Source organism: Chroicocephalus ridibundus, chromosome 4, assembly GCF_963924245.1.
Source record: "Chroicocephalus ridibundus chromosome 4, bChrRid1.1, whole genome shotgun sequence".
Classification (NCBI taxonomy): Eukaryota; Metazoa; Chordata; class Aves; order Charadriiformes; family Laridae; genus Chroicocephalus; species Chroicocephalus ridibundus.
Genome location: NC_086287.1, coordinates 64,012,127 through 64,038,807, shown reverse-complemented (window position 1 = coordinate 64,038,807; position 26,681 = coordinate 64,012,127). Strand labels below are relative to the sequence as shown.

The 26,681-nt window shown below is 43.5% G+C and overlaps 1 protein-coding gene across 1 annotated transcript in view; it reads left to right on the top strand.

The window, feature by feature from the left end:
• Positions 1-26,681, top strand: part of MTHFD1 (methylenetetrahydrofolate dehydrogenase, cyclohydrolase and formyltetrahydrofolate synthetase 1) — a 48,205-nt gene that overhangs the window by 7,796 nt on the left and 13,728 nt on the right. Inside the window, exons 2-18 of the mRNA XM_063333523.1 lie at positions 1,162-1,246; positions 3,442-3,501; positions 4,219-4,272; positions 4,642-4,778; positions 4,899-4,999; positions 5,332-5,468; positions 6,855-6,966; positions 12,486-12,613; positions 13,266-13,363; positions 14,074-14,247; positions 14,760-14,896; positions 18,419-18,465; positions 20,512-20,619; positions 20,721-20,795; positions 22,575-22,677; positions 23,849-23,925; positions 25,476-25,616. Of these exons, the coding sequence (XP_063189593.1) occupies positions 1,162-1,246; positions 3,442-3,501; positions 4,219-4,272; positions 4,642-4,778; positions 4,899-4,999; positions 5,332-5,468; positions 6,855-6,966; positions 12,486-12,613; positions 13,266-13,363; positions 14,074-14,247; positions 14,760-14,896; positions 18,419-18,465; positions 20,512-20,619; positions 20,721-20,795; positions 22,575-22,677; positions 23,849-23,925; positions 25,476-25,616 (1,774 nt within the window). The remainder of the gene's footprint in view (positions 1-1,161; positions 1,247-3,441; positions 3,502-4,218; positions 4,273-4,641; positions 4,779-4,898; positions 5,000-5,331; positions 5,469-6,854; positions 6,967-12,485; positions 12,614-13,265; positions 13,364-14,073; positions 14,248-14,759; positions 14,897-18,418; positions 18,466-20,511; positions 20,620-20,720; positions 20,796-22,574; positions 22,678-23,848; positions 23,926-25,475; positions 25,617-26,681) is intronic.

The window sequence follows — 26,681 nt, the reverse complement described above, 5'->3', positions numbered from 1 at the left end:
CCCAACTGCCTTTGTGAAGAGACAGAGCAGTAGTGCTGGCCTCCGCACCCAGGCTTTTGTCAGAATTTCAAATTCGAAAGAGCATATTGGGCCTGGCACCGGGACCTCTTCCCCATTACCTTCCCTGGTGAAGGGTCATGCACGTGGGGCCAAACAGTGGTTGAGAGAGCAGTGCAAGGCTGGGGAGGGTGGTGACAGTGGCTTTTGAGCTGTCTGCGGCTAATTTATCAGTGATGGTACCCATTATCTCTAAAATGTTGCATAGTAAACTGGGTATGAGTTGACATCTGAGCTAGATTAACTAATCAGTGAATCCTCGCATGCTTCCATTTCAAAGTTGTGTTTTAATAATTGTATCCTTAAACTTGTTGAAGAGTTGAAATTCGCTGAAGAGTTGACCTGAGCGGTGTACCAGGGTTTAGCAGATTTTCCTTGCTTGCTTCACCTCTATTCACCTCCCATTCTCCGGCTCCCATGGGAAAAATCTTTGCCTTGTTTGGAAGCCCTCAGGCTGGGGCCATCTTCTCACATATGTGTTGGCAAGCACAGAAGCAGACTGGAGGTAGAAAGGTGGGTGTAGGACTGCTGCCTACTCAGCCTGGGTTAGACCAAGCAGGCAGGACATAGAGACACATAGTATTGACCAACTGTAGAAGAGGTGTATCTTTGGGTACCTCCTGTTTGTTTAGCTATTTTCCAGAGTTTTGCTATTGTAGGTTCATTATCCTTTACCAGGACAGCATGTGTGACAGTGTTGACCGGTGCCTGTGGAAGACAGGTAGATTTTGTATGGTCTATGTGGAAAGAGGATTTGCTTTTGAGTAGGGAGTTTGAAATCCCAAGAATTCCCATGCCAAATTTTGTACCTTTTTTCTTTTTTCACTCTTGTATCCTATGAGACTGTGAAGAGGAGGGTGAAGAAGCACAATGTGGACTTTCAAAAAAAAATTAAAAAAATTAAAATAAGTTTGAATGAAACTTCCGAAGTGTCTTAATGATTTATTGACATAAATCTTATTTGGAGATTGCTGGGACTTGTGAACTCAAGGCCTAAGTACATGTTTGCTAGTCTGCCCATCTACTCCTGACTTATCACTGTATGAGAATTCAATCCCTCGGTTAACTTCTACCTTGTTTGTTTCTTTGTTTTTCCCTCTTCAGACAAGTGAGAGAAAGACTAAAGCAGCAAGTTGCTGAGATGAAAGAGAAATTTCCAGGCTTCAGACCAGGACTTGCAATTTTGCAGGTATTGTTTTCTTTAGTGACAACTGCAGAAAATCTGTGTTGCTTTGCTATGCTAAGTGCACAGCTGATGAGCTCCATCGAAGCTGCCTTGCAATGGTAACATTTTATAAGGAACAGAAGAGCAGAGTTCCCTGTGATGGTAACACGGTTCTGTGATGTCTTTTCTCCAAGTGCTGGGTCCCTGAAACATTTGGGTGGTTTTGGATTGGTTTATTTTTTTTCTTTCATCAGACCCATGCAGTTCTCTAAGCATTATGTTTGTGAAATGGTGAAAGCAGGCTTCTTGCCTATTAAGAGGAAGCAGTGCTTGTAAAGTCTATTCCAAGTCTATGTATTTGTGTGAACTCCAAAGCCTGTCAGCTTTCGGAGATGTGTTTGTTCCAGAAATCTTTGAAATGGAGTGTTTATTAAGGAATTTGGCCTGCTGTTAAGTCAGAACATGGAGAGAGAAAGGGGATGAGGGGAAGAAACCCACAACCAAAACCACCTTTGGCCAAGGAGACTTTGAGTACAGGGGATGGAACAAAATCCCATTGCTGAATGTTATGTCTGTCAGAAGTGTGAGTAAGTGCTAGTGTCTAGAGGTTTGGGCTATGTTTGGCAGAATTAAGGTGATTTTTTTTTTTCTTGCAGCTGTAAAATATGGAAACTCTTTGTGCTTAGATCAGAAGGTGACTAGCAGTAGCAAGTGTCATGTAACAGGAAGGAGCTGTGTGGCCACAAAGAACTGATGGACGGTAAATGGCTGCTTAGAGAAGTAGTTTCTGTCCTTATTCAGTATTTTGGGCTCAGATGTCTTCAGGTGTTCAGAAGAAAGGACGAAGGTCTTTTATTTAAAATTTAGTAAGTGATGCTTTGATGGAAGTTGCTGAACTGCTGACCTTGTAAACTGTCTTCAAAAATTGATGTCTTGTAGTGTTGCTGGATTTTTTTCTTGGTTGGCCTGTGTTCCATCAATCCTGGATTGACTCAGAGTCCTTTATGACCTGTTTGGTCTTTGGCTTTCTGACAATTTTGTAAGCTACCAAACAGTCTGGGCTTGGAGTTCCGTCTCCTAATACTGATGTTCTTGGCTGTCCATTTTTCAATTAAGCTAATTTCAATTAAATTATCTGTTTCTGATATATAGCACCCCACGTGATATGTGCTGTTTTCTTAGGAGGTATCTGGTGTCCTCTGAGCTCAAAGAATAACTCAGTTAATCTTTATTTTTTGTCCTGTAGTCAGGAATGTCCTCTTTTGCACAATACATGTGGTCTGTTTGCTGACATCTCCTGATGCCTGCTCTCTTTCCTCTTTTCTGTCCTGTATGAAGCGTACCTTTTCCTAAACCCAGCAGTCTTTAAAGGGGTCTTTAAAGACAGACCCTTTATCAGCCTCTAGGGAAGAGGAACCAGTGTATGCGGGCTGATCAGGTAATGCAGACGCCCCTGCAGCTTGTAATCTGTGGGAGAACCAGGGATAGCTACCAAGTGCCGGGGAATGGCAAGCTTGCTTATCTGCTTTTCCTTATTTGTCCTTCATTTTCTTATGGTTACAAGGAGTGTCACCTTTAACAAAACATACTGGATGTTGCAAACAGTCTTCTGAAATGCAGTTGTACTGTAATCACCCAATGCTGCCAAAAACTTACAGGCATTTGTTCCACGTGCTGCTTTCGCTTTGTGCATCGCTTTGTTCTTGTTTTGTTGGTTTTTCTCCGTCAGGAAAATTTTCAAGGTACAGAAGAGCCACGGAAGAAATCTCTCCATCAAGGCACATGTATGCGCATAAAGTTAAGATTCATGGGTGTCAAAGAGGCCCAGCTTTTCTGAAAGCCTTAATCAGATAATTGGATGTTATCAGCACCTGCTGATCATGTTAATTAGCTAGAGATTTAACTTTCTCAGATGAGATGGCAGGCAGTATTTTTTCCTTTGGAGAGCACTGTGTTTCTAAGGTTTTTCAACAGGTGTAAATAGCGGTCATGCAGGAGATAAGACAACTTGTCTTTAGCTGCCTTTTACTTGAAACAACGCTTCTCTGTTAGCTCCAGATACTTACAGCCTCTAGCAGTGTGTTTTACAGTTATTCAAGAATACCTCTGTCTCCTTGGTGTAGCTCAAAGGAAGCCAAGGAAGCTAAGGGTTAAGCCCATCTCAACCTCTGACTGGGTCTTTGTTGTGGAGTGTGACTCAACTGTCTTTTCATCCTTAGGTTGGAAATCGGGATGATTCGAACCTCTACATTAATATGAAGCTGAAGGCTGCTGCTGAGGTAATGCCCAAGCTCTTAATATTTCTTTCTACCCTCCTATAGTAGGTCAAATCTGAATATGAAAAAAAACAAATGCAAATCAAATAGTTTGTCTAAGCTCTGCCCATATTGAAGAAACCAATGTTGGCCTGGATTCCTTGTTATAAGGAAGTAGTACAGGTGTGTAACCTGACATTTGCCAAGTGGGGTACTCCGGGAACAACGGTGTGGGTTTGTGCCACTTTTTGTGTGAGCATCTCCTAGATTACATCTCTGAAGTGCTGCTGCTCTGTCTTTCCTGACCTGTGGCCATGCACTTGTCTTCCCTGAATGTCTTGCACCTGCAGTTGTCTTGCATCTGTCACTGAGTGCTACATTACATGCTACAGCAGGGCTGGGAACGTAGGTGAGTTCCTGTTTCCCTAGGTGATAGCTGATATCTTCTCTGCTGGCATTTCAAGGCAGTATGCTGTCAAGCCAAGATGACGTTGTTCATGTCAAAAGCTGAATAGGACAGTTGAAGCATGGACCAATCTAAGTAGGCAAAGCACTAATCTTTCTTCTTCTCTGTCATTGATGGTATTTCCAAATAATAGGACCGTAGCCACAGGAACAGGAGATAGACCTGCAAAATGTGACAGAATGTAGCTGTGGCTGGGCTGGACTGGGAGAATAGCTGGATCAATCTTGGATGTCAATTCAGAAATCAGATAATTTTGTTGTTGTTCTCATCTGCAGATTGGGATCAGTGCCAATCACATAAAACTGCCAAACACAGCAACAGAAGCTGACGTAAGTAATACAGCCAATAGTGAATAAATACATAATTTTGGGTTTGAGCTTGAGAGATGAACTTACATTGGCCCTCTGATTTTATAAAAAAAGACTGCTTGCACATAGGATATTAACTCATGAAAAGAGAGCTGTAACCTGCTGGAATTTTTTTATTTTTGAAAGAAAACTAAACACTACAATGTAAAATTTAGAAACTTAAACAGGTATTTTTCTAAAAAATAAAAATTTGAGTCACTTACATTCTTAAGTGGAAAAACTAAACATATTGTGTGTGTCTGTTAATCCAGATAGGATTGTGCTTTTTCCTTTGCATCAGTCATATTTCTGTTTATCACCCATTAGGGTTTTGGTCTTTACTTGTTGTAGGTCCTCAAGTGCATTGCCTCTTTGAATGGAGACCCTGCTGTTCATGGCTTTATCGTGCAGCTGCCGCTTGACTCTGATAAACCCATCAATACAGAAAAAATAACCAATGCTGTTGCACCTGAGAAGGATGTAGATGGGTAAACTGACTTCACCCCTGGAGAGCATGACAGCTACTCCAGAAAGAAACTTTTTTTTTCTTTTGAATGGTGATCATGGGGTTGGGAATCTTACTTGGCCTTTATTCTTTCAAAATACAGCTTAAGTAGCATCAATGCTGGGAAGCTCTCTAGAGGGGACCTTGGAGACTGCTTTATCCCCTGTACGCCAAAAGGATGCATGGAACTTATCAGGCAGACAGGTAAGGAGGTTTTCATCCATTATTCATAAATGCAAGTCTTCAATAAGAGGAGAAATTATGCACTTTGCAAGGCTATACTTCGCATTGAAACTTTAGTTGAGATGCCACGCTTCAACTCTGCCTTTTCAGATAGGAAAAGAGTGAGTTTTAAAATGGTCCTTCCTCCCTCTCAACTCCAATTCCCTATTGCACGCAACCCAGAAGAAAAATAGTATCCTGAAGTACCAGAGCCAGATGTAAACTGACCAAAAGACTCCAGAGCCGTTTGAGTTAGTTTGTACTAAAGTGCACAATGACCTATTTTTACTTTCTCCTAACTTTCTGTGGTGCAGGCATCCAGGTTGCAGGGAAAAGAGCTGTTGTGGTCGGTCGCAGTAAGATCGTTGGTGCTCCTATGCATGACCTGCTGCTCTGGAATCATGCAACAGTAACCACTTGCCATTCAAAGACCTCAACACTGGCTGAGGAGGTAAGGACAGGATAGATGCACGAGGCTGTAGTTGCCTGCTGGAAGCCAGTGCTGCCAGCTGCACATTGCTGCTCTGAGTCATCAGGTCTGGATTGTCTTTCATCTGAAACAGTTTCCCAGTCCTGTTCATTGGACGGTTGTGTAAATACTTCTGCTGGAATAGGATCCTAATTATTTTTTGCCCTTAATTAGAGGCTTTTAATTATAACAATAAAAATTTTTTGTTTGTTTTCTTTGGGCAAGAGCTGAGAATTTAATCATCCTTTCCTAATCTCCAAGTAGGGGCCGGCAAGACAGCATGTATTTTTGTTTTTTCCCAAAAAGGCCAAGTGGTCTTTTGCTCTAATGGCTGGGAAATGCTAGGCCAAATGTTTTCTCCAGGTTATATTTTTCCAGTCTGTTTCTATGACTGGGAGTTGGTACCATTTTCCTCTTTAGGAGTGAGAGTGACAGAAATAGTGTGTTGCTGTGCTGCCACCTACTTGGGTTTTGTAGAGCAATCGACACTGCCAGGCTCTGAGGCAAGTATTAAAGCTGAAAAGAGGGTGGGTGTATTTGAATATAACTCACAAGGAAGATCAGAAACACTGCAATGCTTCATGCCATTAAGTTGCTGCTCGATAAGACAGTCATTAGGTTGATTAACAATTGAAGTGCTAATTCTTAATGAAATCTTAAAAATAGTTTATTTCCCTTGAAGTTTAAAAGAAAAAATTCCAAGGGATAGCAGCTTCTTAAGCAAACATGAATGAAACAGTGCAAGAACTGACAACACGTTTCAGTCAAGAGTCTCTAGCACCAGCTTTGTGACCAGATCTGTCAAATTTACTGAGCGCTGGTCTGAACAAATATTAGTGCTGAATTACAGTCAGCTTCCCCTAGAATTGCATGTTATACAGTCCTGGAGTTAAAAACCACAGGCAGTGCTGCTATAAGTGAGGTGCCTCTTGAAGTTCTGTGCAAGGGTTGTTCTTGGCTGCCATCCGATGAGTACTGGGTATATTTCTAGCATTGAAAAGAGCAGCTGAATATGCAGGGATATTTGAAGGGAGGAAGATAAGAATATGCAGAAGGCTTTAATTTTATCTAAAAGTAGTCTGTGTGATCCACTTGGGAATCATGGAGGAGTTCAAAGGAGGTTGCGAAGTGTAGACTCAGGACAGGAGCGTGAAAATAGGCCGTAATTTCTGGCTGCAGGAATTTATGCTTGACAAGGAACTGCTAGCTACCCTTAACTGCTGACAGTGCCCTTCCATCCCTCCCATGGTAATGAGGGAACACACGGTTTCACTGCAATTGAAGCCAATCTAAGTTGCTGCTGAAGCAGCTCTGTGTTTTTCCACTGCTGGTGCGATACAGAGTTGTTTATTTGGCTTTTTTTTGTAGGTTGGTAAAGCTGATATCCTGGTGGTTGCAGCTGGTAAAGCTGAAATGGTAAAAGGTGAATGGATCAAACCTGGTGCAATCGTAATAGACTGTGGAATTAACCATGTGCCAGGTGCGTGGGTAATGTATAAAGAGTGGGGATGTGTGTATTTGTATATAAATGCAGTTGCTAAGTAAGTACATAGATACTGTTTCCTTGGTGTTTCTAGTCAATGCAGATTTCTTTAAGTCTGTCTTAGGTAATGATGGCAACCTCTGAAGATGCCAGAATGAAAAAAGGTTGGTCTGAAGTACTGTCCTAAAGCAGAACACTTGCAGTTTTGTTTCTGCCTTCAATGAGGCTGATGATCAGTAGGGGAAAGAGGAGGCCTAGGAAATATTACAACAAGTATCCATGTAATTTGCCGCAACTCCATAGTGAAGTTTTGCTGCTGTTGTCACTTGTGAGTGTGGAGCTTTGCTGTCATTGCTTTGCAGTTAGATCTGATTAAGCTGTTCTGTTTGAAATACATAAATGGCAAGCAGTCTCTTAAAGTAGCTGTGGATTTGTTGAATCACAACATTAACTTCTTAGGCTTGAATGGCTGTTTTGAAACAAAGCATCTTCTGCAAGAGTATTGGTGACAGGGGCTCTGGCATAGAATAAAGAGCTTGAACATAATGGATTTTAGGGTAGGGTTTCACTTAGCTACTCCTTTCTTATAAAGGAGGAAGAGACAGTCTGGCAATTTCTGTTTTCATCTCATTTTAAATCCAAATTACAGATATTGAATTATATGGAAAATTAGTCACCATCCAACTATCTCTGTGCTACGCCCACGAGGCTTTTAAAAGGTAGTTTTCATAATTAATCAGTCATTTTGTTGCCATTATTTAATGGAATGTAAAGAAATTTCTGTTCAGCAGTCTTGTTCCTCAAAGATGACACTGAGTTGCATTTTAAAACATTAGTCCTCTGTGTAATTAAAATTAAAAAGTCATCTGCTCTTGCTGTTTGTTGCTTCACGTATTTGTGCCAAGCTACGCAAACTTAGGCGATTTGCCAAAACCCGCAGGGTCACTGATGATTTGCATGAAGCAGAATGGCTTGGAGTCTTCCCCACTAACATGTTGCAAATAAAACTACTATTGTGTTTCTAACATATGATGCTGTGACCTTTTTTCAGGCTTGATGTGAACTGCATCTCTGAGGACACATCCCTGTTTCCTTGCCATTAGTCTGCCTCGGGCAGTGCACTGAGATCTGAGCTTCTTGCACACCCATCCTAGTCAGCGTTGCATGGCAATATGATCAGTGGCATTGTGAGACTCAGTAATCGGGGTTTGATAGAGTACCATGGAGATTGTCAGATTTCAAAATGATGGATGCCACAGACTTGTTTGGTTTTTTTTCTATGTTTTTCTGAAGCTGCTGAGTTTTCCTCCCTCTCTCTTCCTTTCTGATAAGTTGTGAAAAAGTTTTCAGATTAATCTTTTGCAAAATCAGTGCCAGAATTGTGGGAATGGCAGTGCTGCAGAAAGAACGGCAACTAGTTTGCCAGCTTCTCCAGCAACATCACTGTATAGATAGAACATTGCTGCTAGCTGTGATGGTGCTTTGAATGTGGCAGGGGGACATATAGCACAGATACCAAACATCTTACCATAGCTGTAAGTGCATGGTGGGTGCCTCCTAGGTGTAGATGTGAGTTGCAGCTGGAGGACACGGCAATCTCCGGATATGCCTATACTTTGCACGTTGGGGTGCCCTGTACAGGCAAATCCCAATATGATTTGACATATCAGTACATTAACTTCATGCAGACTTGCCAAGTTGGAGTTAAGTTATAGCCATGTAGCATCATGCAAATGCAGCTGTTGTGCAGCTTTTGAATGGTGAGTGGCCTGTATACTGCCAAAGCTGCCAGTTTGGAGGCTAGAGTGGGCAGTTCAGGCACATCTGGCTTTGTGCTCATGTGTACTACAGCTGCGCAGAATTTCTTCCGGGTCTCCAGGTAAAGAGAGAGGATCTTCTGAAACCTCTATTAAAGCAGACAAGTGTGTCTTATTCCCTTTCCAAACTGGATTGTATTTGTCTTTCTCTTCCCCACTGCTGCAGTTGGAGGGCTAGTCCAGCAAATATTCTGAATGTCTTATTCCAGGCCTGTAGAAATTGTTCTACTACAGGAAGGGAGAGCAGTGCAGGCAGAGGATATTCCCAGAGATGGCATAGTCTCTGGAGTGTTCCTGCGTGTGTCCTGATGGAGGAAGATGGGAGTCCTCTGCTATGGGATTTTGCAGCCCTAGCTAACAGGGAGCCTTGAACAGTGGGTTATGAGAGCAGCAAAGGAGGATCAGCCTATGTGGATCTTGGTGCTGTACTCTTCAAACACCAGAGGAGCTAGAAAGATATAGAAAGCCTTGACTTGGTGCTCTGTTTATATCTTCATGTACTGGGGGTCAAGCTAGCATCACAGAGCTATAAGATCAGATTGGGTTTGATCCCTCATGAAACACCTTTCCAAATGATATCCAGAAAAAGACCAGACCGCAAGCAGGCGGTCTCCTGTTTATAGATAAGGGTCATGTATGGTCTTGTGTGCTTGCAGTCATAGATCGACCAGAAATGTGTTACGGTTTGGATGTGCACTGGCACAAGTTTGCTTGGAAGCCATATGGATAATCCCAGTGGTTGCCTGTGAATTAGCTCCAGCCCAGAAGCTTCTCTCATGCAACTGTCTCTGGAGACAGATGGAGGTCATCATGTCCAACTGGAAACCAATGACGAGACATTCCTCAGGGGTCGGTACTGGGTGGTGCGGTCGACGCACTGGAGGGAAGGGATGCCATCCAGAGGGACCTTGACAGGCTGGAGAGGTGGGCCTGTGCGAACCTCATGAAGTTCAACCAGGCCAAGGGCAAGGTCCTGCACCTGGGTCACAGCAATCCCAAGCACAAATACAGGTTGAGCAGAGAATGGCTTGAGAGCAGCCCTGAGGAGAAGGACTTGGGGATGTTGGTGGATGAAGCTTAACGTGAGCCTGAAGTGTGCACTCATAGCCCAGAAAGCCAACCGTATCCTGGGCTGCATTAAAAGCAGTGTGGCCAGCAGGTCAAGGGAGGTGATTCTGCCCCCTACTCCACTCTGGTGAGACCCCACATGGAGTGCTGTGTCCAGCTTTGGAGCCTTTGGCACAGGAAGGACATGGACCTGTTGGAACAGGTCCAGAGGAGGGCCACAAAGATGGTTGGAGGGCTGGAGCACCTCCCCTATGAGGACAGGCTAAAAAGAGTGAGTTGTGGTTGTTCATCGTGGAGAAGAGAAGGCTCTGGGGAGACCTTATAGTAGCCTTCCAGTACCTAAAAGGGGCCTACAGGAAGGAAAGATTGGGAGGGACTCTTTATCAGGCACTGTATTGATTGGAGAGAGGTAGTGGTTTTAAACTGGAAGAGGGTAGATGTGGATTAGATATTGGGAAGAAATTCTTCACTGTGAAGGTGGTGAGACAATGGAACAAGTTGCCCAGGGAAGCTGTGGATGCCCCATCCCTGGAGGTATTCACAGCCAGGCTGGATGGGGCTTTGAGCAGCCTGGTCTAGTGGGAGGTGTCCCTGCCCATGGCAGGGGGGTTGGAACAAGATGATCTTTTAGGTCCCTTCCAACCCAAACCATTCTGTGATTCTGTGATCATACCTGTTCATGTGTATAGGCATGGCCTTCAATTCTTTGATCTCAAAGTCCTTGGATGCTCTCTCTCATGTGTTCCAGTAGGCTAGAGAACCTACTGGATCAAAGAAGACGCAGGCACTGGGAATGGTTGTAGTGTCACTAGAACTCTCTGTAACTAGTTCGTTTTTTTTAAGAGTGGGATGATGAATATTGAGAAGGTGAAATTACGGGGAGAGGCAGAAAGCGTTGTATGTGAGCTTTCCTTCCAAAGAATATTTTAAAGGTATTGAATAGCTCCTAGGTTGTGCTCAGCAGTGCTTGGCGTGAGGTGCGGATGCAGAGGCAGGGACTGGGGGTTTGTTTGGCTTGTGCTCATCACTGTGTCTGTGTAACAGATTACGCTGTTTGTGTTTGGAGTGCCTAATTCATCGCTTGTTTTCTTCATTCTTGGGCCTGGAGACTTCCTGGCCAGGGTGGGTGGTAAGCCTGCTCGGCATCCTTGGAAGAAAATATGATTATGTTATTTGCCTTTTGCAACCCTAATTAAACTGGTCTCTTGTCTGGAAGGCCAGACTGGTCTGCAGTTCAGGCAGGAAAGCTGACAGAGGCTGTAAAAGCACTGTTTAACAGCTGTGATGTTGTTCAAGCTTTGAACTTTAGGGGAAAGAAATGTTGCTTAAAACACAAACACAGCAAAACATCCAAGCTGCTAATTCTTTGTAACAATGCAGCTAAAAATTAGTGTTGGCAGGAGCTCCTTTTTTTTCCTCTTTGTTTTTACCGTAATCAGCTGTTCGGGAGTTTGGTTTCTCTTCCACTCCTCCCCCTTGCCAAATGTATGTTAAAGTTATCAGTTGTGTTCTGTTCAAACATATACTTACTGTATCCAATATAATATTTCAATGTAACAACATTAAAATCTGTCTTCAGGGGTTTCATACTGCTTGAAAGTTCCCTGGAATCCTCATATCTGAAATGAGGATCTGCCACTCCAGGAGGAACTTTAGTTTGCTTTTTTTGGTTCTGTCTATAATCAGCGAGTTCCTAGATGACTGTGCTAGTTTACTAATGCATTTTGTCTTTTTCTCTCTCTTTATGGGTAAGATTAAAGGTCACCACTGAAAAAAAAGTGTTATATCTGCTTCTGAATTGTCAGGTCATGTCATGTAGCAGGATATAGCAATTTTTTTTTGCCAAGAGAAAGGAGATTATTCTTCAGGGGCTCTTTTAAGCCACCTGTGAGGTTTGTTTTAACAAGAGTCTGATCTTTGTAAACTGCAGTATTTACTGGTCCATCATTAGAATGGCAATGAATAATTGAAAAGATTAGCATTTTCTGTCTTCAGTTTCTGTAAAGGCAAGTGATTTTATTCATTAGTAAGGCCTAAATTTACTCCAAAATGGAACAGAGCAAATGTAAACCTGGAGTTTTGGAATAAGTCAACCATGTTTCTTCTCTCACTTCTTTTAGACCCTTGGTTTATATCTCCTTCAAATGGGAAACTGTACTAATCCTTCAGAGCAATACAGCAGGAACTGTGAGAGGATGGTTCAGGCGATAATGTCTATTGTGTGTCCTATTTGTGTTTTATTATTGCACAGACGTAAGACTTGGTCTGTATTTTGGTCCCTCTGCATTTGTTTTGGAGTCATCTTCATTCAGGCTGCCCTGTGGACCACTTGCCACTGAGAAAATACTTGCATCCTCAAGGAAAGTGAGATCTATCTGGCTGAGGACAAATGGCACTTAATGGGAAGATACATTGCATGAGCTGTTGGCACTCTCTGAGCGAAGTGTGAAGAAAACAGCTTCATCTTGTGATTTTGTTTTAACTTTTTATCTTTCTTTACAGCTTCCTGGGTAGTCAGCTTCTGTTTTGTGTACTCCAACAGAGGAAAAGACTTCAGCTTCAGTCAGTGCTGCGTTCTCTGCTGTTTTGGTGAAATGTGATGTGTAACTTTCTTTTTCCTTAAATCCCCAGACAGCACAAAGGCCAGTGGGAAAAGAGTTGTAGGAGATGTGGCATACAATACAGCAAAGGAAAAAGCTTCCTACATCACCCCAGTTCCTGGTGGCGTTGGGCCTATGACTGTGGCCATGTTAATGCAGGTACGTGAGCAGACTGTGACTGCTGATCATCTCCTCTACGTTTGCCTCTGGGGTGTGTTGCTGCTGACCATCAGCACACTACCAAAGCAACTGGTACTTCCTTATTGCTCTTACAGAGGTCGAGTTAGGATTTCCAACTTCTAGTCCAGACAACTTGGATTCAGTTAACAGAAGAAGAAGATGGACCTTAAGGAAATGTTGGGACAGAGGGTTATTTTGGGGTGTTGTTTGGTTTTGGTTTTTTGAGTGTGGTCTCTCAAAACAGTGAGAAATGGGCTTGTCTTACAATGCTCTGGCTGTAATTCTAAAACTATCCATAGGGTGATTGGATAAAAAGCAGGATAGTAACAGTATAAGCCAGCTTTCTCTGTTTCCTGATTTGCATAAGGAACCCTGCTGGCACAGAACAAGCAAAAAAAAAAGCCAGTACATTGGAAGATAGATAGATAGATATGGTGAGGATTTTTTTTTTCTTTTTAAGAAAACTACAAGCAGAATCTCATTCTGGATTGTTAGCAAATGCTTTAATGAAAGCACTTTGTGTTAATCCCAAACTGAGACAGATGGGAGGGGGAAAGCTTTGAGTCTCTTTATTAACCAGCATGGTTCGTGCAGTGGTGGTTGCTGTAATGCATTCTCATGCTCATTTTAGAGCACAGTGGAGAGTGCGCAGCGTTTTCTGGAGAAGTTCCAGCCTGGAAAATGGAACATCCAATATACCCAGCTTACCCTAAAGACGCCTGTTCCAAGGTAATGCTTTCAAATGAAGCTACTGTCAATATTCATGCAGTATAGTATTCACTTCTGTTCCCAAGCTTTGCGTAATACGGGGCATACATGTATGTAGACTGTGGTTAGCATTGAAGTTTGGAGAGAAGTAGAGAGAAAGCACTCTGAGGCCTTCCTAAGGGAGCAGAGCTAACCCGCAGTGGTGCTGTGACATATGTTGAAGTGTAGGCTTGGGTCATCCTGATAACATTAAGGTATAAACATGGACTTCCACAGACTCTCTAGGCCAGCTAGATAGTTGCTGGTTCAGCAAATAGCAAGACACTTGTATTTTGGAAAATTTTCAGTCTGACATGGCAAAAACCTAGCATCTTGAAATAGCGGTTGTTGATGTCAAGTCCCCAAGGAGCAGTTGAAAAATACACAAAATATCACAAAGGAGCATAACATGTTGCCTACAAAAAGGCATTTTTGGGTTGGAGGCTGGGGGTGTTGGTTGGGGGTTTTCTGTTGATTTATTTCTGTGTTGGTTTGTTTGTTTGTTTTTTCAAAAAGTAAACTCTGAGGATGTGTCTATTCTATGGTCAGTGTTGGTAGGATTGATTCGTTTAACTAGGATAGGTTAAAATATTTAAAACATAGATTGGCTGTTTGTAGCTGATGCCATCCAGAAGTGGGGGATTTGTGAAAAGTCTTTGACTTATAAATTGACTTTGCTCTCTTTCTTTAAGTGATATTGAAATATCGCAGTCTTGTATGCCCAAGCCCATTGATCAAGTTGCAAAAGAGGTTGGCCTGCTCCCTGATGAGGTGGAGCTCTACGGTCAAACTAAAGCCAAGGTTCATCTGTCAGCTCTGAAACGGCTGAAGAACCAGCCAGATGGCAAATACGTTGTTGTTACTGGGTAGGTACTTCCTTAACTGAGGCATCAGTTGCATGGTGTCCAGGTGAAAAGAATTTTTATTAGCTTGGCTTGTTGCTGTATTGCCTTTTGGTAAGGTGTCTGTATGGGGTCCTCTCGGTTTTAGTAAACCACACTGTGAAAATCTAGCGGTTTGGGAAAAAGATTTCTCTGTTGTGGCAAATAGTAGGAATGTACTTTAACATTTCTCTCTTGGGATGAATTGTTTTGCTCTGCACATCAGGGTTATGCAGGGCTTGTATTGTGGTCAAAGTTCTCCTAGTCTAGTAGCCTGCCTTCAACAGTAACTAGCAAGTTGTTTCAGAAGAAAGTCTTCGGCAGTTATGTGATAATTTGCCAATCTCATTCCAGTTTCAAACTGGTGAAGATTAGCCGAAGTCTGAGCCAATCCAGAATTTGAGTTGGCGTTAACTGCCATGACTGTTTTATTCTGGTGTTTTGAGTCTCACCCACTACAAGTGTTTCATTGTGTCTGTCCTGCTTTTTCACTGCAGGATAACTCCTACTCCCCTGGGAGAGGGGAAGAGCACCACTACTGTTGGTCTTGTTCAAGCCTTAGGAGCACACCTTCACCAGAATGTCTTTGCCTGTGTTCGGCAGCCTTCTCAGGGGCCAACCTTTGGTATAAAAGGTATGAGCTGTTCTGTTGCTTGCAGTTGGACTAACGGGGAAAGATGGCATTCAGAGATTTTATTCTGCTGCATTATAGTTTTACATAATTCCCAGTTACAGTTGCATTTCTTACAAGAATAAAAAACCTTGGGTAAGTTCTTCAGTGTTGTCTTCAAGTGCTGTGGTGGGATTTAAACCAGGCTGCTCAACAGTAGCTGCCTTGTTAAATCCATTAAGCAAACACATGCAATACGACTGTGGGCTATAGAGACCTGTATTTGCATGATTTGTGGCTCGCTAGTGAAGGCCCTCAACCTATTGCTCCGAGATGTGCTGGGTACGCTGCAGCACACTCGAAGTCTTACGGGGATGAGCCAGGGGCTCCTGAGGAGATGGGAACTGGGGAGTCACAGATAAAACGCCCCAGAGGAAGACCACCTGAAGAGCAGCATGAAGGAAAAGCAAACGCTCCAGCCAGTGAGACAGCTTCATTGGGCATCCAGCTGAAATGCCTTTACGCAAATGCACGCAGCATGCGAAATAAGCAAGAAGAATTGGAGATGTGCGCACGCCTCCAGCGCTACGATCTCATTGGCATCACAGAGACATGGTGGGATGGCTTTTATGATTGGAGCATTGGAATGGATGGATACCGACTCTTCAGGAAGGACAGGCTGGGAAGGCGAGGAGAGTGTGTTGCCCTCTATGTCAATGAACAGCTGGAATCCATGGAGCTCCACCTGGGCATGGATGAACACCCAATGGAGATCTTATGGGTTAAGATTAAAGGGAATGCAGGGTCAGGGGACATTATGGTAGGGGTCTGCTACAGGCCACCTGACCAGCACGACAGAGCGGATGAGGCCTTCCATAGACAGATAGTAGCAGCATCGTGTTCGTAGACCCTGGTCATCGTGGTCGTCATGGGGTCATGATGGTCATGATGACCCTGGTCATCATGGAGGACTTCAACCACCCCGATATCTGTTGGAAGGACAACACAGCGGGGCACAAGAAATCCAGGAAGTTCGTGGAATGTGTCAATGACAACTTTCTTCTTCAAATGGTAGAGGAGCCAACGAGGAGAGGAACTATGCTGGACCTAATCAGCTACGAAGATGATTAGGGGACTCGAACACCTCTCTTATGAAGAAAGGCTGAGGGATTTGGGTCTCTTCAGTCTGGAAAGAAGACGGCTGACAGGGGATCTTATCAACACTTATAAATACTTAAAGGGTGGGTGTCAGGAGGATGGGGACAGGCTCTTTTCAGTGGTGCCTGGGGACAGGACAAGAGGTAACGGGCACAAACTTGAGCATAGGAAGTTCCACCTAAACATGAGGAGGAACTTCTTTCCTTTGAGGGTGGCAGAGCACTGGAACAGGCTTCCCAGAGAGATGGTGGAGCCTCCAACTCTGGAGGCATTCAAAACCCACCTGGATGCGTTCCTATGCAACCTGCTGTGGGTGACCCTGCACTGGTGGGGGGGTTGGAATAGGCGATCTCCAGAGATCACCAGCCCTTCTGGAAGATCCAGATCTTCCAACCCTAAGATTCTATGACCTTGTCCTTACCAATAAGGTGGAGCTAGTGGCGAGTGTCAGGCTCAAGGGTAGCCTCAGCTGCAGTGATCATGAAACGGTGGAATTCAAGATCCTTCGGGCAGCGAGGAGAGCATGCAGCAAGCTCACTACCCTGGACTTCAAGGGAGCAGACTTTGGCCTCTTGAGGGACCTGCTTGGCAGGGTAACATGGGAAAAAGTACTGGAGGGAAGAGGGGCCCAAGAGAGCTGGTTAGTATTCAAGGATCACCTCCTCCAAGCTCAGGAGCAGTGCATCCCAAGAATGAAGAAGTCAGGGAAAAATGCCAGGAGGCCTGCGTGGATTAACAAAGAGCTCCTGGACAAGCTCAAAAGCAAAAAGGAGGCCTACAGAGGGTGGAAGCAAGGATGGGTTGTCTGGATGGAGTACAGAGAAACTGTCTGAGCGACCAGGAACCAGATTAGGCAAACTAAAGCCCAGATAGAATGAAATCTGGCTAGGGGCATCAAGGATAACAAGAAAAACTTCTATAAGTATGTCAGGATATGATTGGAAAAGGGGAAACATAACCCCCATTTTCAAAAAGGGAAAAAAGGATGACCCAGGGAACAACAGACCGGTCACTCTCACCTCTGTGCCTGGCAAGATCATGGAGCAGATCCTCCTGGAAACTCTGCTAAGGCGCATGGAAAATAAGGAGGTGGTTGGTGACAGCCAGCAGGGCTTCACCAAAGGCAAATTGTGCCTGACAAATTTGGTGGCCTTCTATGATGCTGCCACAGCATTGGTAGATAAGGGGAGAGCAACCGACGTCATCTACCTGGACTTATGCAAAGTGTTTGACACTGTCCCGCATGACATCCTGGTCTGTAAATTGGAAAAGCGTGGATTTGATGGATGGACCACTCGGTGGATAAGGAACTGGCTAGATGGCCGCACTCAAAGGGTTGCAGTCAAGGGCTCAATGTCCACATGGAAGCTGGTGACGAGTGTCATTCCTCAGGGGTCAGTACTGGGACCAGTGCTGTTTAACATCTTTGTCGGTGACATGGACAGTGGGACTGAGTGCACCCTCAGCAAGTTTGCAGATGACACCAAGCTGTGTGGCACGGTTGACACACTGGAGGGAAGAAACGCCATCCAAAGGGACGTTGACAGGCTGGAGAGGTGGGCCTGTGTGAACCTCATGAAGTTCAATCAGGCCAAGTGTAAGGTCCTGCACCTGGGTCATGGCAATCCCAGGCACAAATACAGGTTGGGCGGAGAATGGCTTGAGAGCTGCCCTGAGGAGAAGGACTTGGGGGTGTTGGTGGATGAAAAGCTCAACATGAGCAGGCGATGCGCACTTGCAGCCCAGAAAGCCAACCGTATCTTGGGCCGCATCAAAAGCAGTGTGGCCAGCAGGTCGAGGGAGGTGATTCTGCCCCTTTACTCTGCTCTGGTGAGACCCCACCTGGAGTACTGCATCCAGCTCTGGAGTCCTCAGCACAGGAAGGACAAGGACCTGTTGGAATGGGTCCAGTGGAGGAACGTGAATGTGATCCAAAGGGCTGGAGCACCTCTGCTATGAGGACAGGCTGAGAGAGTTGTGGTTGTTCATCCTGGAGAAGAGAAGGCTCTGGGGAGACCTTATAGCAGCCTTCCAGTACCTAAAGGGGGCCTACAGGAAGGATGGGGAGGGACTTTTTATTAGGGGGTGTTATGACAGAACATGGGGTAGCGGCCTAAAATTGAAAGAGGGTAGATTTAGATTGGATATCAGGAAAAAATTCTTTACGGTAAGGGTGGTGAGGCACTGGAACAGGTTGCCCAGGGAAGCTGTGGATGCCCCATCCCTGGAGGTGTTCAAGGCCAGGCTGGATGGGGCTTTGAGCAGCCTGGTCTAGTGGGAGGTGTCCCTGCCCATGTCAGGGGGGTTGGAACTAGATGATCTTTAAGGTCCCTTCCAACCCGAACCATTCCGTGATTCTGTGATGATTTGACTATTGTTTCTCTGTAGGTGGAGCAGCAGGTGGTGGCTATTGTCAAGTTATCCCCATGGAAGAGGTAATTCAGACAACTTATGAAATCTTTTTTGTTTATGGCCCAGTGTCGCGCTCCCAGGAACTGGATGCTTGATTTCAGCAAACTGTTTTTTTTTTTTTTTATTATTTTAGAAAAAAGAACAAACACAAACATCTTTGGTTTTTTTCGGAAGGGTGCCTGCATGGTCAGGGAACTTGATAGAACTTGGAATTCCCGGTTGTTCTTCTCTACCTTTGAATTGCTGCCTACCCTTGAGCAAAGTACATCCTGTGCCTCTTTTTCCCAGCACTGAAATGAAGATGATAATGACTTAATAAGTTTTGGAAGATTATTAAGTAGTTCTGTTAGCAGCAGTGGTCACCAACTCTTTCTGTGAGCTATTTTGGTGTACTTGTGTTTCAGATTACTAACATGAAATGGGAAAAGGGAAATTGGGAATCAGTAATGCCAAGACCTCAGCCTGTGGGGGACTGGCACTGCAGCATATTTCTAACGTGACTTGGCAACGAGTAAAATCCTGTGTCTGGGGGCAGGGAATTGAAAGGCACGTGTAGCACGTGCTCTCGTGCTTCTCTCAATTCTCAAAGTAATTGCCTGTATAATTCTACCTTTGTCTTGTGCACTATAGATTGACACAGGGCAATTCTAGGAAGAAAAGCAGAAATGATCAAAAGGGCTGTTCGTTCCAATTGATGCAGCAAGTCCATAAAAGAGAAAAATGTTAAGGAGGCAGAATATTGATTTAGTCAGGTGCCAAGAACATGTGTGAATGATAGATGTGACAGGGAAAATAATCTCCTCCTGTTTGGGAGTGTTAATAAGAACCAAAATACTTGACTGCGTGCAGCAGTGGGAACCAGCCCCACCCTTGTAACCAAACTGGCTGGAAAAGGACTTTCTTTAAGTATGACCCATGGTGGTATAAATACACATAGTTTTGTGGGGGTGTTTTACTCGATGCATGTCTCCTAAAAATCTAAGTATCTGGAGTCACTATTTACAGTAATGATCTTGATACATCATTGGATATTTCTGCATGAAGCTTTCATCCTAGGAAAAGATTAGCAAGTGAAAAACTTTTGAATTCATACTGCAGAGCCAAGGTGGTAATAATTGCTTGGTTTTGCATGTATGTAGAAGGAAGCAACAATTAGCATTTTCTAATTAGGATTTATAATCAGTATGTGACTAGCTCCATTCTGCTTTTAGCTATCTGGTTTTTAAGACCACAGTAGTAAGGCTCCAACGAAGTGATACCATATGAGGTCTTCTGTAATACCACCTTTTCTAATGTCCCCTTTTCATCTTCCTTCTTTGCTGCTCTGTTACAGAGGAAAAGGATTGTTTTAACCACATCTTTTACTCCCCTGCCATAATGCAAGTTTGTCACGTAAGCTATATATCCCAAGTCTTCTGTCAGTATAGCTACAGTGCAGCCAGATAACTCATGTAGACAAGCCCACTCAAACTATCTTTTAATGAGATAGAACCAAGAAAACTACTAGCAATGTCACTGTGTAGTACGAGGTCTACAAGTTCTGCCTACGATACTCTGTGTTTGAGTGGTTAGCTTATGCAGAGCTCTGTGCAACCACAGCTCTACTGCTAGCACTACACAAGGTTGCTAGTTTCAGTTTATCTCAGATACCTTTGTGGGAGCAGCAGCAGCTTCAGCTAATGTATGTGTGAAACCAGTTATGCAAATAATGAGAGTGGGTCAGAAGGTGAAGGAGGAGCAATGCAGATGTGCCATGTGGTGGTCTTCTCAGGTGTCAAGGAACCTGAGAGAACTGTTGTCCCGGGAAAAAAAAAAAAAAAAACAAACCTTTTTATTTGGAAGCTTCATTCTGTAAGTTTGTAAAATGACGTAAATGTGGAGGAGGCATTTTTCTGTTTTAGAGAAATTCTTTCCTCTCTTTCACGTACTGCACTGAGCAATCTCTCCCCCTCCACCCTCACCCACTTTAACGTTGCTATTAATACTTCTCTTTCCATCTGTCTACAATGAATTGAAATAAATGAAAATTGCAGCAGGATGAGGTAACTGATATGTTTTGTGTCCTCTAGTTTAACCTTCACCTCACTGGTGACATCCATGCTATCACTGCAGCCAACAACCTGGTTGCTGCTGCTGTCGACGCGCGTATATTCCATGAGCTAACTCAGACTGACCAGGTATGATCCTTTCTTATGAGGTATTTGGGCCCAGCCTGCTTTGGACAGGATGTTTTAGGTGTGCCAGCAGTGCTAACTACCTACCTGTTTCATTCTGCAAGGCTCTCTACAACCGTTTGGTGCCTTCTGTCAATGGTGTTAGGAGGTTCTCGGACATTCAGATCCGAAGACTACAGGTAAGTTCACAGGTTTCACATAGGTTTCTGGTTCTGTTCCACTTATTCATCCCTTATGTAGGCAAAGATAGGTTACAGAAACCCTTGCGTTGTCCTGAAGGTCATTCTGCTGGCGCTTATTTTTCACATAAAGTGTGCAGAAGTGTGTTAGCTCTTCATACAGCACGGAAAACGGTGAGATGCAGCCCTAAGGGGAAGAATCATTGATGTAATTCTCTTTATTATATGCTGTATGAGTAACACAGTGGGAAGAGGCAAAGGGATTAGTGCCCTTTATTAATAGTGTCAATTCAATGTCCTTAATGCAGTTTAAGAAAGGACCAGAATCAGTCTGTACCTTACACCCAGTTACATCTGGAGATGAGTCGTTCCCATGTGATGGCTATGTAGATAATGCAGCACAAAAAAGACAATTTATAAAATTCAGCAAAAAGAGTACATAAGAGAATTTTTCATCTTATCCGGATTGAGCAAACAGGGCAAAAAGGAAAAAAATACCTGTGCCCTGCATTGCCCACTCCTCCCCAGAAAAAGAATTTCCAGTTAAATGAGTGGCCCTGTCATTGAGTGGCAGTCCCTGAGCAGGCCACAGCTCATCTGATCCTCAGAAATTAATGTGAACTAGTATGTGTCCCTGGCCTCTGCAAAAACTAGGATTAACAGAGGAATAGTTTTGCACTGGGCTTGGACCTTCTGGCTAGGCGGACAGCCTGGGGCCTGGTAAGCTCAAAGGACGAATCTCTTTGTACAATATTCAGGCTGGATCAGTTGCCCATTTGGAGGTCAGAAACAATAGTCAGACTACTTAGGAAGCTAAAACTCTCCATTTATTAATTGTCTATAATGTCTCAACCATTAAAGAGTGTGTGGTTTGCTTCCACTGCTGAGCAAAGAAGCTATGTCATATTGCTTGGTGTTCCTGATGGACTGTTGAGGGAACTCTACCCTAACCGCTCTTCTGGTTATTAAATGTCGGGATGTGAACGGGATGCTAATATTCCAGAAAGAGTGTCTTTATTTTTATTTTTTGTTTATGTATTTATTTTTCTAAATGATGTGCTTGAAGAGGAAGAAAACAGACTTTCTTCTTCCCTGCTGTTCTTCTGGAGAAAAATAAGACTTACCTGTCTAGTTAATTAAAAAAAGCTTGCTCGTTCATAGATCAACTCAATCGTTTTCCTCATTCCTAAGCTTGCGCTTGTATGAGGCTTCTTGAGATAATTCTTCTCTCAATTAAGCAACTTGGCAAACTGCCCATCCTCTCAGTATGTTCAGGATCGGCTTTCTGGGATGCTGACAGCCTTGTGACTGAATTGTTTAATTCCTCCTTTGTGCTGCTTAACCAGCATGCTGAAAGCAGTGTCTTTAAATACGTATGGCTGTGTGCAGTGACCCTAGGCAAACTAATGAGAAATGGATGTAAGCATGTGAGACTAATGATTAGAACAAGGCGTGTAAGAAACTGCAGAGCTTTCTCTCTAACTCTTTCCGTAGATGCCTTGTACAAAGCTTGGTGACAGCCTGCCCTAATGAGCGCTATTGTCTGCCTTGCCCTTTACTAGCTGGCCAGCAGCAGGCTCTGCTTCCAGGTACACACTGATAATGGATCATCTTATGTTGTTGTGGGGTCTAGGAGAAGGGGCACCAAAAAGGCAGCCCCTTCTTATTTCTGAATATGCAGCTGCTGCTGCCAAAGGCTCATTGCTCTAGTGAAAGGCTCATTTCTGTGAATCTTTTCATTATACCTTTTTTTCTTTTATTTGTCCTTTCCTCCCATAGAAATTGGGCATTAACAAAACTGATCCTACGGCTTTGACAAAGGAAGAAATAAACTTATTTGTGAGATTGGACATTGACCCAGGCACCATAACGTGGCAAAGAGGTACAAGAGCCATTAAATGAAAGAATTATTAAGAAACAAAATATGTGTCAAAAGAGGGGTTTGCGAGTGCAGCAGGAACTGTGTTTCCTGGGAAAGGGGGCAGGGCTGGCCTCTCCTGAGAGTTCGGTGCGATAGATACCTGCAGCTGGGATCCCATTTCTGAAAGGTCTGACGGAGGGCCTTGAATCTGCTCTAAATTCGCAAAGATTAAGACTTCACTAATTGGTGCAAGTTTGTTTTTCTGGATTTGTCAGTCACTGAGAGAGTTGAGTTTGGCAACTGTAGCCAACAGCCTTTTAACCTGGCTGAGAAAGCTCTGTGAGCAAGGAGAGGGTTCTGCTCTGGGATTAAACTCAGTTTTAATCTGCCCACTTGATCTGTTGGGGACTGACAGCAATTAAAGACTGGATTTTTAGAAGGTTTTTAGAGATACCCGAAGGCAAGATCAGTCTCTGGTCTGGTAGATTTAATATTTCACTAGTAAAAGAAATTTCAAATAAAGACTACTTTTTTTTTTTTCTGATTTAGACCCCACGAGTATTACTTTTCCTTCTTTTTAGTAAAATACAGTGTGAAATGTATTCTCCAAAATTTGTTTCATAACTTGTAATGAGGGTAAGTAGTCTGCCTCATGGGAAATATTTTATAAAATACTTAGAATTTTTAAAGCAGATAGTAAGAAACAGCAAGTTTAAGCCAGTATTCGATAGTTTGTGTTTCCAAGGTAATTTGAGTTAATGGAGCTGTGTAAAACTACTCTCACTAAGTGATAGAATCTGACCATTTTATCACTTAACCTATAAGGTGATAATTTTATTTCTTTTCGGCTGTAATAATTCCCTGATTTCACATTGACGGATGATGGTGAAAAAGCAGTTGGGATCATACTAGCAGCTCTGCTTTTCAGAGAGGCTTTGGGCTTGTGGTTAATGCACTCAGAAGGAGGTAGGCTCCCTGTGGATGCAGTGCAAGGTCTGCATGTAACTGTCGGCATCTTAACTTTGTTGCAGTTCAGTTTTGGGGGAGAATCCCATTGAGTAGCACTTGCCATTCTTTAGGAGAGGATGGTATCTCAAACTGCCACCCTCTCTTCATAGGTGATCTAGCTGAGTGTTTGTAATGGAGCATAGGTGTGACTTCTCTCTCATCTTTCTCTCTGTATTCGTTGCAGTACTGGATACAAATGACAGGTTCCTTAGGAAAATTACTATTGGACAGTCTCCAACAGAAAAAGGCTTCTCACGAACGGTAATTGTTTCCTTTTCTTGCATGTTTTAAAAAGTACTTTGAAAAATGTGGTCCTAAAGCAAGTTTCTGTAACGCCAGATATTTCCATCTTTGGCCAGTGCCTCATTAAAGAGAAAGCAGAAAGTCCCTTCAACCGAGCAGTTAACTTTTCTACCAGTGCAGTGTTTAGTTTTATGTCTGTTTCCTCCTTCCCTGTTCTTTCCTGAATGTTGACTTCCCAAACTGGGATGACAGTGGCCAGTAGGTCGAGGGAGGTCATTCTCCCCCTCTACTCTGCACTGGTGAGGCCACAACTGGAGTACTGTGTCCAGTTTTGGGCTCCCCAGTTCAAGAGGGACAGGGAGCTACTGGAGCGAGTCCAGCGTAGGGCAACCAAGATGATTATGGGACTGGAGCACCTCCCTTATGAGGAAAGGCTGAGAGAGCTGGGACTCTTTAGCCTGGAGAAGAGAAGGCTGAGGGGAGACCTGATTAATGTTTACAAGTATCTAAAGGGTGTGTTTAAGGAGGACGGAGCCAGGCTCTTTTCAATGGTTCCCAGTGACAGGACAAGGGGCAATGGGCACAAGCTAGAACATAGGAAGTTCCGTTCAAATACACGGAAAAACTTCTTTACGGTGAGGGTGACAGAGCACTGGAACAGGCTGCCCAGGGAGGTTGTGGAGTCCCCTTCTCTGGAGACTTTCAAGACCTGCCTGGATGCAGCCCTGAGGGATGTGGTTTAGGCAATCCTGCTTTAGCAGGGGAGTTGGACTAGATGATCTCTAGAGGTCCCTTCCAACTCTGAAGATTCCGTGATTCCGTGATTCCGTGACTGTGGCATAATAACAGTGGTACACAAATGCCCTCTGTAAATATGATGCATGGCAATGGCTAATCTTCACCATTGCAGATGTTTTGGGTGGGATGTATGTGGCCAAAACTAGACTCAGTATCTGAGCTTGTTGTCTATATTTATTATATAATCAATAGAGTAAAACAGGCAATCTGGGCTGTGACTCCTCTCCTCCCTTAAGTAACTGTCAAATTAATACTTCAAATTAATTGTTCTCAGAAAAGCTTCTTTCCATTGACTTGAAATGTCCCTAGGCTTCTTAGCTTTGATGGAAGTGTCTGTGTTATGTCAGATGAATTCTGTCCTTCATTTCCTATAAAATCTGATTTTTTTTTTTTTTTTGGTCATTTACTCTACTGTTTAGTGATAGTCAGATGAGTTAGAAAAGTCAGTCTTCAAAAATAGAATTAGTTAGTGTTAAGCATTATTACATGAATCACTAAAGTATGTGCCAGGAGAGAGTCATGTAATAGCAATGGAATAAGTAGTTTTTACTTAATTTTGCAGAAAAAAAAATTCAGTTTTAAATGGCCAAATGAAATGAAGTATGTTCTGAGAGTAATGTTTTGGATTTCTTTTATATCTGTATGTCTGTATCTTTAAATTTTTTTTTGTTATGATGGTGATGATTTGCCTTGTTTCAAGAATTTAACAGAGGTAAGAATTACTTTTAGGGAATCTTGATGAGTTCATGTTCTTTATTCATCTCTTGCAGGCTCAGTTTGACATCACGGTGAGCAGTGAAATCATGGCAGTTCTAGCGCTCTCTGATGGGTTGGATGATATGAAAAAGCGACTGGGCAGAATGGTAGTAGCTTCCAGCAAGAGAGGAGAACCAATTACAACAGACGACCTTGTAAGACAGTCATTCAATTCTTTTTCCTATAACTCCTGAAAGTCCTTGGATTGAAAAGCATAGAGACAGTTCTGTACAGTAAAGAGCTTAGCATATAGAAGATTAAAGATGAAATCTTATCCCCTGGAGTTAATGAAGGTTTTTTACTTCCTTGTGGCTAGCACCTTACCCAGAGAGTGAGGGTGTATATGCATGTGACCTGGGCAGGGACAAATGGTCCTGTGTGATGTGCCGTGTGTCAAGTTGAAGCTAGCGCCATAGGAATTGATGGGGAAATACATGGTGGCTTCTAGATAAAAAGCATATTTACAAATAGGAAATACTTAAAACACATCCTGCTGGCCATCCTGTTTCTCAGGTTCCCTTGAGTAGGGAAAATACTGAGCAGGAAAAAAGCCTCATGCAAATTTAATTACAGAGGATGAAATGCCTTATTCTGGGAGACTACGAATGCTGTAAAAGCCAAACCCTTTGTAAAAAGTGCAAGGTCTCCATAAGGCAGCCTTTGGCAAGGGACACAAATCCTCTGTTTCCGCTGCATTAAATACTGAATGTACTAGCGCTGGTGATGCGTATGTAAAGTACAGTATGTAAAGCAGTCCTAAGCAGCAGTTGCAAGGGGCAGCGCTGTCTTGCACCCGTCCATACAACAGTTATTGGTGTGTTTGTGGAGTATGTCAAATGGCACTCTCCCGAATGATGCTTCAGTGTGGTTTCAGGAGAATAACCTGTGCCCCAGACACTTCTTCCAATAAATGCTTTGAAGATGGCAATGCTGTTTGGAGAAGGAAAGGGGAATTGAGCCCTGTACTTGAACTGTGTCCTGCCACTTGTCCTCAAGACAGAGAACAGGCTCAGGACTGTTGCTGGTGCTTACTGCTGTCTTGTATAGTAGATTTTTCACAGCCTGCTTTGCAAAAGAGAAGAGTATTGCAAATTCACATGATGTGGTATTAATGAGGTTTGTCTTGCATTTTCTGAATGAACCTTTCCAGCAGGATGTAAGAATCCACAGGGAGGATATCCTGGCCAGGTGGAATACAGCACTAAGGCTTACCTGTCTCT